This window comes from Ostrinia nubilalis, chromosome 28 (genome assembly GCF_963855985.1).
Source record: "Ostrinia nubilalis chromosome 28, ilOstNubi1.1, whole genome shotgun sequence".
NCBI lineage: Eukaryota > Metazoa > Arthropoda > Insecta > Lepidoptera > Crambidae > Ostrinia > Ostrinia nubilalis.
This window is the reverse complement of record NC_087115.1, coordinates 6,281,619-6,294,620: the sequence shown is the minus strand read 5'-3', so window position 1 is coordinate 6,294,620 and position 13,002 is coordinate 6,281,619. Positions and strand designations below refer to the sequence as shown.

At 38.2% G+C, this 13,002-nt stretch overlaps 1 protein-coding gene across 2 annotated transcripts; it reads right to left on the bottom strand.

Annotated features, from left to right (window-relative positions):
* Window positions 1–12,833, bottom strand: LOC135085294 (uncharacterized). 2 transcript variants are annotated; one of them, XM_063980072.1, is made up of 10 exons: window positions 12,747–12,833; window positions 4,791–4,859; window positions 3,903–3,977; window positions 3,473–3,571; window positions 3,017–3,115; window positions 2,042–2,186; window positions 1,432–1,523; window positions 859–1,349; window positions 649–701; window positions 1–283 (listed from the first exon to the last, which is right to left on the bottom strand). In XM_063980072.1, the coding sequence occupies exons 2-10, from the start codon at window positions 4,857–4,859 to the stop codon at window positions 213–215; spliced, it is 1,194 nt and encodes a 397-aa protein (XP_063836142.1). In that variant the 5' UTR covers window positions 12,747–12,833; the 3' UTR covers window positions 1–212. The 2 variants fall into 2 exon arrangements, with proteins under 2 accessions (XP_063836142.1, XP_063836141.1); XM_063980071.1 differs by lacking the exon at window positions 12,747–12,833 and adding an exon at window positions 11,854–11,991.
* Between the last annotated feature and the right edge of the window lie 169 nt (window positions 12,834–13,002).

The window sequence follows — 13,002 nt, the reverse complement described above, 5'->3', positions numbered from 1 at the left end:
ACTTCAATAGGTTTATTCAAAATAAATTCTCACAAAATAATGTTTTTGTGGCAAAACAAAACGTTTTTAGGGTTGCAAACATGACAAAATTCTTACTACTTTGGTAGTTTTATAAATTTATTTCAAATAGGTACAACAATAAATTAATGTAAAATTATTAAAATCATACAAAAATAACTATTATCTAACTATGTATGTAAACATTACACAATCTACTCATTTTTATTATGATCACAGGCTAACACGTAGATTGGTGGTGTAGATAGAACAAATACCGGTGCATCTGCAAAAATAAAAGATAAAATTTGCGAATTACACTAAATAAAAGAGATAAAAAAACTGTGAATGTTTAATTTGAATCAATTTGTACTATTATTATAAATGCGAAAGTAACTCTGTCTGTATGTGCTTTCACACCTAAACCACTGAACCGATTTTGATGGAATTTGGCATAGAGATAGTTTGAGTCTCCGGAAAGGACATCTTAGGATAGTTTTTATCCCGGTTTTTGAAACAAAGACGCACGCGATAAAAAAAATCTGTGACAGACAAAATTTCACGCGGGCGGAAAGCTAGTTTACTATATACGGATAAAAATAAAAGGCTACAGTAAAGGTTTCTGACAGAAAATAAGCAATGATTCCTTACCACAATTTGTAGAAGTATTCTTCAGGTTATCCAACGAAGAGTGGTGCCCTTTGCTGGAAACAAAACAAATCATTAGGGTCACCAGTTTGTAAATGCCAAGGATTTATCAATAGTCTTTCAAACGATTATGGCATTTAATGATTATTTATTATAGTCGTAAAACCTATAAAATATAATTTGATAGCATACTATGCATTTTTGCATACTTACCAATCGCCTAAACTATTTAGAGACCTAGACAGCTGACAGGGCTGGATAGGCGCGTTTTTGAGGTCAGCTAACGAGCACGCTTGCCTCAACCTCGCCACTAGTCTGTGTTGAATCGCGTTTTGGCAGTTATTTGAGCACCCTTCGTTTGCTTCAGTGTCTTCAATTTTGATTTGCGGTATAGTCTGTGTTTTTTGACAGCTACAACCAGAGTTGCCAGGTAGTGTAGTTGAGTTGGCGACATTTGGTATCCTTCTGATAAACTCGTGATTTAAAGAACGATGTATGTTCGAATCTGAGCCGTAGTTTTGTCCTAGTTCGTTGAATTGGACGGCTTTTTTGCGGTTCATCATGGACATTTGGTATTGTCCTCTCCTGTGTGCAGCTGGGGAGGTGTTGGGAGACCGGTTCGGGGATGTATACGCTGATACAGTCTCTCTTGGTTTCTTGAGGGTGTCTTTGATTTCGTACTCTGTCGCTATTGCTTCAAACACCTGCAAAACATTATACGTTCTATAATAGTTAAAGTAGGTAATGTTTGACATTTAAAGCATTAATCTTTTAATCATTCGTTACTTGTTCTGCTACAAGGTTTCTGGCATACGGCGAGTCTTTTGGAGGAAGGGTTTCTCTGCATAACGCGCATCGCTCCAATCTTGTCCAGCAGGCTGCAAATAATGAGTTCCAGTGTTATTTATTTGGCAATGTTTTACAATAATTTACTGCATACTAAGTAGGTACTTTGTGTTTGTGACTATTATTAAGTCTAGGTGCCTACTCTTGTGAGGATTCGGTATGTACCCGGGTGCATTCCTTAGGGTAGGTAGTTGATGTTTTTAAGTTTGTAAAGATTATCCAAACAACCTGAATGCGGGCAGCACAAGACAGATCGTTGTGGAAATCCTTGGGGGAAGCCTTTGTCCAGCAGAGGACGTCTTTGGCTGAAATTAACGAACTCACCCTCGCAGTAGATGTGGTGAGACCGGGCGCAGTTTAGTGCCCTAGTAGCTGTCGATGCACACACGGAAGCGAAAGCGTTTTCACCACGCTGGTACCAATTGAACTGACAGTCTGGTGAAGGTTGCGAGTAGTACCTGGATGCGGGCAGCGCAGGACCGATGCTGAAATCATTGGGGGAGGCCTTTGTCCAGCAAAGGAAGTCTCTGGCTGAAATTAACAAACTCACCCTCGCAATAGATGTGAGACCGGGCGCAGTTTAGTGCCCTAGTAGCTGTCGATGCGCAGACGCAGCAAGATAGCGCCTTTACTACGCCAGCCAGCGCGCGTCTCGAGCGTTCGCCGCGAGCCCCGCCACCGCAGCTCCACAGCAACTGGAGGTTAAAAAAAAGTTGTTTAAAATTATTTAAAATCAGAGTTAGGCCTCAGCCTCGAACTTAGCGGGCAGCGGGGCGGCGGCGGCGGCGGCGGCGCGGGAGCGGCAGGATCTTATGCGTAAAATCAAATAGACCGGTTCTCGAAAACAGCGGCGCGGCAGCGGCGCCAGAGCGGGCAACGAGCGGGCAGCGGCGAGGGAGCGGGCAACGAGCGGGCAGCGCACTCCTTCTTTTGCCCACAATAAATCGAGCGTTAGGAATAAATTTGAATCGAAATAAAATTGTCGCCGTTGTTCAGACATTTCGTTTGCGAATAAAAACAAATATCTCGACAACACAACCCCGAACACAACACTTCGCAGCTAAAGCGCCGCGCGAGCTGCCCGCTTGTTGTTTCGAGAACGGGTCTGCGTTGCCCGCCCCGCTCCAGCGCCGCCGCCGCTCCCGCCCCGCTGCCCGCTAAGTTCGAGCACAGTAGATATATGAGCTCGAGGCTGAGGCCTTAAGAACGAAGCACACTTATCAACCCGGAAACAGACCGTAACCGTATCAACTCGAGGTGGTTACTATTGAAAATCTGTACTGCATCGCACACTTAACCACACCGTAACGTAAACGCCTCGCCTCGCGGCGAATGGCGATACCTACGGTGTTGATCCCTTTCTGAGTTGATAAGTGTGTTATGACTTATGACCTTAAAGTGTTTTAAAGTGACGTCGTAGTATGAAAATGTCAACTTAAAACAGTGTTCAATAACTGTGTAACTTTTTATTAGTAAGGGGGTAATTCTTAATAATTTTTATATTTTATATTTATATCAATCATACCTCTGGATCATCTTTAGGGTCCACGCCGCAGTTCCACACAAGTAGGGACACTCCTCTACCGGCGCCATCACCGCGAATCAAGCCAGCCACTTGACCTACCTAAAATAATTACAATAATAATAAACAAAAAAATTAACAAACTAGTTTTTGCATGCAGCTCGGTTTGAACTTCGGTTTGTTTTAGGAAAACTTCGGGACTCGGATGCTCACTTTGAAAAGAAAATTTGTGTCTTGGAGCGCAGTCCGCAATTAATGATTCTGAAGACATGTTTATTTTTTAATTAAATTTTTAAAGCCAAATTAAGTAAGCCTAGGCCTATAGGTCGAACGAACCTTAGGCGCACTTAATGCCACAAAGCATTATCTATAGTTTTAAAATTTTCGGACTAAACAGAAAAAGTCGTTTGTGTGATTGTGCTCTAGAAAGTTTTAGGACTTAATCAATAATTATTTTACCGGTAATCCAAGCAAGTCTTTCCCATCGGCCTGCAGCAAGCAGTCTCCCGTCTTCAAGCCTGCTGAGTCTGCCCTCGCTCCTGGAGTTACATCCCGCACCTAAACAGTTAAAAAACATGGTTCATGAGAGTATAGAGGTAGAGAGTACGTTATTTTAATTTATTGTACTAAAAATATTGGGGTAGGTACAATCACCAAAAAATTGTGGTCATTAAGATCGGTCCAGCCGTTCTTGAGTTATAAAATTAAATGTAGTAGTAGTCCGACTGAAAAAACAAAGCAAATTGAGAATACTAATTTAAGCAATGTTCATTTCATCATGTTTAAAAAAAATACCTAAGTAGCCTTATTTAGTAACCAAACTGGGACTTTTAAAAATTTGTATTTTTTTTAGAAAACACGAAAAAAAATAAATCAATTGGTATTTTACCCAAGGGTAAGGATCCCACAGCGTCCTCGTGAGCCGAAATCCAAGGCCTTCGCCTTCATCTTCTGGTAAATTCAACTGCAAGCAAAAAGTATTGTTTTAAGACCGACCTGAAAAAGTGACTGAACTTCTTACGCTGCTTCTTCTCATCACTGGCCCATTTATTGTAGGCTGGGACGTGTAAAAGTGCTTTTTAAAAGCCTACTTGCGTAAATAAATTAGTTTTGTGAGTTTTTTAGAGCATTAAAATTGATTCAAAGCTCTAAGGTTAAGACAAATAGAGAAGAGGGTTACGAGTATTATACAAGAATAACCCACACACATTAATAACAGCTAGATATTTTGTGTTTTCTAGATTTTGGTAAGTAGTTAACTATAATTTGCATGCCACAACGCCACAAGGTCGAAATTCATAAATAACATGCAAAATTCTAATCCGGTATGGTACCAAAAGACAGCGTTACAAGTTTACCGTTGAAAAAGAAGTGCCTTAAGATATTTTGGCGTCATCTAACACAGCCACACGGATAGACTAGGGAACAAAATGTCCCATGCGACTCAGATTATCCCGTGGCACCCTAAGCGGTCGTACGTATCGCACGCATAAGACGGTAATACATAGGTAATTGATTTATATGGTGACTCGATTCTTTGGTGCTGGAAGGGACCTGTTGCTGCAACGTTCTCAAACTTTCCCTCAGTGCTTAGCACTATATTCTGCATTCAATACGAGTTGACGCTCTGCTACAGGCGAAAACATCACATTGTAATTCAGCGACATGCTCGCCAAAATTAAATAATGTTGCTCCATGGGTAGCGTACCTACTTATTTGTCCTGTAACTCTTAAAAAAAGTCTATTGTTAAACTAATTTCATTATTAAAAAACTCACAACAACAAGTCGGACACCCGCCGTGTATTCTTCACTTCCGCATCCGCTATCAGATAGGTTAGGATCCATCTACAACAATTAATATTAATTAACTATAACATGCGCATAGCTGGGCATTAACTCGTTAATCCGTTAATCGTTAATTAACGAAGTTAACATTTCTATTAACGGATTAACTTTTAAGTTAACTTTAAAAAATGTTAACGGACTCGTTAACTTCCGTTAAATTATCCTAAGTCCGTTAATCGTTAATCCAGTACCTACTATTTACCAAAAAGATACAGCAGGCACGCTGAAAAACGATAGAAAAACGCGTTCTGACAAGTACGTTCGGGTTTCCACCCGATCACTAACGACACAAATGTTAGTATGTGTGTGTGGGACACTCTTGCAACTGAATTTAGACCAGTTTTCCTCAACCGATTGAGCTGAAATTTGGTATACTTATGTAAGTACGATGACAATGCAATGTTGACCATTGAGCTGGTCTGATGATGGAGTCATGAGGTGGCCAAAGGAACTCCTAAATGAAACGGCGGCATCGCATCGAATTTGGGTTCGTTGGATTTGTCTTTTCGAGCACTTTAGAACTAGATGATGTCCAGGGTCCTGATGATGGAGTCAGGAGGTGGCCATAGGAATTCCTAATCGAAACGGTGGAAACTTATCGAGTTTGGGTTTGCTGGATTTGTCTTTTCGAGCAGTTCGGTGCTAAATTGTATTGTAATTGAACCAAGGCTCTGAGATTGAGATACTACTAAAAAGTGTAAAATAAACTTATAATACCTAATTAAAAAACTTTTTTAAAAACAAGCTTTTATTCTGAAATGCAGTTGTACTAAAACTAAAAAAAATGACCAAGTGCGTGTCGTTCCACGCGCAGTGTAGGGTTATTTCAGGAGCAAGCAATTACTTCACCTAAAGTCACTTTTAATATTTTCTTCTTAGGAATTTTTATTAGGTATTTAATTTTATAATACATGAGTAAAACGACTAATTACTCTTAAACTAATTGATCTATATTAACCGCTATAGTTTTCCTTGAAAGTTCATAAAGAGCCCTATTATCATGATTTTTTTTCAGATTTTTGAAACCAAAAGTTTAGTTTTTAGTTTTAACTCGAACAAAAATTTTCACTTTAAACTTTAACATTTCATTTTCTTTAACAATTCAACTAAATCGACAAATGGTTTTAGAAACCCCTAAGCCATTTTAAAAGACCTATCCAACGATAGCCCCACACGATGGGGTAGAAGATGAAAAAAAAAATTCATCCCCACTTTACATGTAGGGGAGCTACCCTAAAAAATTTTTTTTTCCAAATTTTATTTTAACGTTTTGTCGGCGTGATTAATATACATAAAGGCACTAGGTCTCTATCAGAAGGAACTCTAGGGGTGGAATCTCTATAGGCGTGGGTTAACGGGCAAGGAGATAATATCTTGGATTGTTGACAATCACTTTTCCTACAATTTAACGTTCCACCAAACTCAACACGCTCTCAAAGATAACCTCGCAGCCGCCTGCTCACACTTGACATGACATAACTGATTGACAGTTATCTTTTTCTGCGCATCAGTCGGGTGTTACGTTTAGGAATCACAAACCTTCCGCTCTACAGATTTATACAGATAACATAATATTAAGATTGGTACTATTAATCATCAATAATAATTGCAGCATCTGTGTCCGGCGCCGACACGGCCAGCCTGACTATCGCACGGCCTCGTGCGTCTAGTCCAGGGTTTGTCCATCTGTAAACATTCAATTTCTCATTATCACAGCTCGTCCATTCCTGACTACAGAGCGTGCGAATATCAGATCGTAGAATCACAATAAATACAGCTGATCAGGGCGTGATGACCCTCGATCAGGAAACCAAACCATTACAGCTGGCCCGGGCGCGAAGCCCGACCAGGAAACCAAAACATTACAGCTGGCCCGGGCGTCAGGCCCGACCAGGAAACCAAAACATTGCAGCTGGCCCGGGGTGAGGCCCCGCCGACCAGGAAACCAAAACATTACAGCTGGCCCGGGGTGAGGCCCCGCCGACCAGGAAACCAAAACATTGCAGCTGGCCCGGGGTGAGGCCCCGCCGACCAGGAAACCAAAACATTACAGCTGGCCCGACCAGGAAACCAACACATTACAGCTGGCCGACCAGGAAACCAGAGTTTAGGTAACATGGCCCGATGCGCAAGGCTTAAGCCAAGGCTCCTTCAACCAGTTACCTCAAACCCAACTACCACTATTACTGCTGATCCAGGCATGCAGCCGTGCGATCAGGAAACCAACATTACACCAGCGTGGCCCGGGCGTAAACAGCCCCTTCAACTACGGCAACAGGGTGGCCCGGGCGCCCTTGGCCCGGCCCCCTCAACTCACTCAAAGACCCTTCCAGTTTACGGCAATCACAATAATTTCCGTCAACCTGCACCAACTCTCAACGTCTGAGTCAGCATCCTCCATGTAAAACTTGATGAGTTGCGTAGCGTAGGTGTGCATGCTGAAAGATTTATCTCCTTTGAATAGTGCCCTTCGAATCCCACTTCTGATAAAGGCACTGGGTCTCCATCAGAAGGAACTCTAGGGGTGGAATCTCTATAGGCGTGGGTTAACGGGCAAGGAGATAATATCTTGGATGGTTGACAATCACTTTTCCTACAATTTAACGTTCCACCAAACTCAACACGCTCTCAAAGATAACCTCGCAGCCGCCTGCTCACACTTGACATGACATAACTGATTGACAGTTATCTTTTTCTGCGCATCAGTCGGGTGTTACGTTTAGGAATCACAAACCTTCCGCTCTACAGATTTATACAGATAACATAATATTAAGATTGGTACTATTAATCATCAATAATAATTGCAGCATCTGTGTCCGGCGCCGACATACATATCTCCACAAAATTGCAGCTCTCTAGTACCAATGGTTTCTAAGCAAAACAGATATATCGAAACTACACTCAACATCAAATAAATCGCACCTCCCGCAACAAGCACTTTCAAACGTATGCATCCCCACTTCCTACCAATATTGGCACCATTTAAAAGCCTAGTTCTAAACTTCATTTCATTAAAGGAAAGGTTTTTACCCCAAAAATGTGTCTTTAGAAAGATCCAGAGTCACTTCTTCAAAAAATAAGCTATTACGCTTGAGCCAACTTTTATGGCTATAAAACTGTTAAGTTGGGATTAATCGGTATCCATCTGTTAAAGAGGACACGTGTCATCATTATTTGGTTTTATAATCATAAAATTTGGTCTAATTGATCCCAGAGGTGAGCCCAAAGTGAGGTCTCTTTTCAAGTCACATTTATGGTATATGATAATTATTTATTTAGAAATTAAATGTGTTTTTCTTTAAGGATATTTATTGGGCTTTCAAATAACACCAATATTGTTGGGGCACCATGATTGTGTCAGAAGAAAATCTTTAAAGTTCGCGTCGCGGATGGTGCGGTTTATTTGATGTTGAGTGTATAAAGGTTCTTTGTCAGGACTACGGAACCCTAAAAATAATTGTACTTAGGCAAGGTTCAAATAATTTCGAAAGCTTGTAGCGCAAACATAAAAGAGGAATAAATTACATGCGCGATACAAGCTTTCGAAATTATTCGAACCTTGCATACACTTATTTTTTTCGTTTTATTATCATGTGTTAACGGATTAACGATTAACGTTAACTTGCGTTAAATCTTGCGAAATGTAACGTTTTAACTTTTAACGAAGTTAATTTTTTTATTAACGGTTTAACGATTAACGAAGTTAACTATTTGATTAACGGTGCCCAGCTATGAACATGCGCTTAATATACCTAAACTTCCGGTCAAAGTTTGTTTATTTGCAACCGAAATAAATTGGGACATAACTGAACTGAAGCGCTGGTAGGGCCCAAAAGATGAGGAGACATGTAAAGTGCTACCTTTTTCTTTTTTTTAATAATTAGGTATTTACTATATTTTAACATTCATAAGTGCCATTTGTGGTCTAAACTGAATAAATATTTTTGATTTTTTTTAACTCGCAACTAGGCAAAGACTACAACTTCTTTTAACAGAAACAACATGTATTTTCACGTAGTTCAATAATGGCTATAACCCGGTTTTGGATTATTTTGAGTTATGCTACCTTTTATCTAGGTGAGCGATATATAGCCTGACCAGGAACATAAAAACCCTGGCATAGAGGCGCGGCACTGAGTACAGTCGTACCTGTGTTATATTAATAGGCTAACTTTATGTAACTATCAGGATTCAGGATTACGGGCTAATTTGATATTTTCATAAATTAACGAAAAAATATTATTATAGGTAACCTGGTTTAAATAAATTAAATGAAACCATCAATCGAGTTAGTAGGATTTATTTTATTATTCATCAATAATCAAATTCAGAACTTGAATATTCAACTGCAATGTCTGCTCATGAACGCTTCAAACTCGGTACTTCTTTCCCAATTCCATAAAATTCAACACTTACAAAGTGACAAAAAACTTTAAAATAGGTAGTTGAAACAAACCACAGCTAATTTTCATAGTTGACTGTACTATACGATAAACATGTCAGTCAATTTGACAACCTTTGTCGGAAACATTATTCAATGAAAATATTGTCCGAACCCTTAGTATTTCTCTTCGACAAATACTTTAACACATTGTGAACCACTTTTCTTTCACGACTATAAAAATATTTTAGCAATTTAAGGTAAGTGCCCACTACTTCGGTATATTAAGGCTCTTACGACTTTAACATTTTATTTAAAAATAACCAAGCATGATATCAGTATGAAAGTTTTTGTATGCTAAACTTTGGTCTTTTGACAGTAAGTTAATACATAATTTATAGTTATATAGTTTGAACTTTTTTTTATATTAATTGTTCTGCGGACCTCTTGTTTGGATCCTGTTTCGTGACAAAATTTTGCTCTGTTTCTAAGTTCGTGAACTCATGTCCCCTATTTCGGGATAGGGTTTTATGCATACAGTTAGGATATTTTAATAATGATTAAAGGTTTAATAAATTTAAAAACGATAACAAAAATTTAGAATAAAATAATTATGTGAAATTGACGATATTACTTACCTGAAATATTCATAAGAAATAATGTGAGTCTAGTATAATATTTTATTTTGTTAATTCTAACAATATGTGAAAATATTTATATAACCATTAGAAATGTAGAGGGGGGGGGGAACTTAACCCCCCCCCCCCCCCTCGTATCCATAAAATTTAGATTTGTTATTTCTAGCGATATATGAAAATATTTATATTAAACATTAGAAATGTGGGGGGGCACATACCCCCCCCCCCCCTTCGTAGGTACCCATAACATTTTGATTTTTAACCCCCCGCCTTCTCCCCATAATCCCACCCCTGGAGCTGTTTCAAGTGGAGGGTAGCCCCCCCTCCCTGAAAATAACCCCAGATACGCCAATGACTCATAATAAAAAGTAAGTAATTAATTAATTTCTTAGGTAGGTAAGTATTAAAAACTAAAAAATATGTCGATTTCTTTGATGGTCGGTGTCATAAAAGTACCTAACACCATACATTTATATATCACGAACTTGGAAAAAAGTAACAATAATACGGTTCCTTGTTTCGTGATACTGATTATTCCAAATACCCCAAGTAAAATTCATGGATTATTGTCAAAATGTGTCAATTAACTATTATCTATCCAATATACAATACAAATAAACAAAGATAAATAAAACAAATCGAAATAAAACCAAAATTATGCTGGTACTACTTATGCTAATTTATCTTAAAATTGGTCATATATGTGAACTTCCAACTCGTGTCATATAAATTCTAGTGAACAAAACATATACCGAATTTAGGTAATGAGAAACTTAAATAAATGCATTATTTGTTTCATAACTTACATTTAAATTATTATAAATAATTATTTAAAAACCAAGCATCAAAATGTTATCCATAATATCCTTGAATCGGTAGTATCACGAAATAGGGGACACCCGAAAAATAATATGTACGCTATTTCGTGAGTCAATTAATCGCAATTTTAAAGAAATTCTAAGTTTTCATATAACTTTTTTCTAAGCCAAATCAATTGTCAAGGAACACATGAAACCACTATTACAAGTTTTATTTAAATGGACGTTCCTTCGCCTTTTTATAAGCTTAAGAAGTTGAAGCGCTAACCTTACGGTGAGAGCAACCTTTGCAAGCCGCACGGCTGTTTTTGGCTCTCTGAGAGTTTGAAGCTTCGTATTGCTCTCATTTTTGGCGCCACAATGTTGGTACTTGGTTTTTTAGATAGCTTAAATAATAGAGTTTTTGTAGTAATGAAGAATTTTTATAAATTATATTCCATTTGCTTATTATTTGAGCTAGAAAAAAAACTTACGAACTTACGTACTATCACGAACTAGTAGCCGTTTACCTTAATTCACAAAATCAATTGCGCACATTTAAAATAAAGTTTGTTTACACTTTGACAGCAATAGACATGTCAATGCAAGGTGACATGTCAATGAAGTTTACAACAAGTAACTGACAAACAACAACAACAGTAACTGAATACTGTTGCCATTAAAAGAAATTAGTACCATTAGTTTTCCGCAACATGGCGAGGGTTTTTATGTTCCTGGTCAGGCTATACCTACATTGTTAAATTGAGATCACGGGTTAGAAGAATTCCGGGATTGTATCCCCGATAGTTACACACAATACAAACATTTTGGTCAAACCAGCTTTGTACAGAACTGGGATTTTGCTATGTTGGGGCTAGACGGCGCTATGTAAAAAACAAAAATATTATTCTATTATTTAGTTAAGTATAGAAATAAGAAAATTGTTGACGTCCGCAAACGTTGTCATTAATTTAATTAAAATTTACAACCAAAAAAGTATTTTTTTTTTGCATCATTCTTGAAAAGTCACAAAACTTATTTTTTTGTTTTTCCTATTAGTTACTTAGCTACTTTCAAAACTATTAATATAAATTAATTATCATCTAAGGTCACACAAGAATCGTAGGTAGGTATTCCACGGCAGGCTGGAAGAAATCACTTTGTAGAGATAAACTCACCTCTATCGTCTGTGCTTATTTACGTGGTCTGGGTTTGATTAAGTATACGAAATATTTAACAAAATTAATTAACAAAAATAAATAAATCACACCACACCATGAGCTTTAAGCCTCAAGAGTCAAATCAAACTGTCGATATCGATCAAATTACTTGTTTAAGCTGGTAGTGTTGTGCTTGCGACTTATCGATGTGAAATCAAAGAACTTATGTTCCCAACTGGAATTTTGGTCATGAGTGGTCAGTTATAGAAAGTGTAACTTAGTCTAGCTAGATATCCTGGGTTTGATTGATTCTCCCCTTTGATAAAATATGTCCCCAAAAATATAACCTACGCCAATGGGCTTAATTTAACCTGAATGTCCAAAATGATATGATAATTTTCAGGTTTGGCGATTGTATTAATACTTAAGTCATGGCGGCGGGGGCGGCGGCCCATGTAATTTTCAAGTTGCTACAGCCATTCTTTAAAATAATGCATTACTTAATGAATCACAACCCGAATTAAATAAATAATTGTTTAAACCACAATGTTCAAATTTCAATACACAAAAGTACGAAATTATAGATATGTTTATCGACACACCGCCATCACTAGCCCGAACCAGTTCACCTCACTCCACGGCCACTTCATGACCTACAGACGTGAGCTGATATTACACAAGATGAGGCGTGGGTCTGTGCGAGACATTCTAAGCCGTAAGCGGTGACTGATCTATGACAACGATTAATAATAATTAAGCAAAGACAACAACCATACACCACTATCCTTCCTAATATTATTGTGAGTAATTTGTATGTAATTAACGTGGACTGACCTAGATATTTGGTACAGAGATAGATAGATTAGGCCCTGTAAAAGGACAATGTGTAAATAGGACGGTACATTTCTTACTTAGGCCGTAAATAAACTTTTTCATTACTAGGCTCCCGAAACTGGCTGGACTGACCTCAGGAACAGAATCCCGTAAACAAAGCTGCGGGCTGAAACTACCTAGCTACTCTAGCTAGTAAGATAATAATAGTTTTACGCAGTTCTATTTCCGCACAATGCTGAGTAAGGGGCGGTAAAGCCTGTAATGGGTTACCATAATTATTTTTTTATGAAACAGAGTTTTATTTGTTTTTATTTATTAAACACAAATGACAAC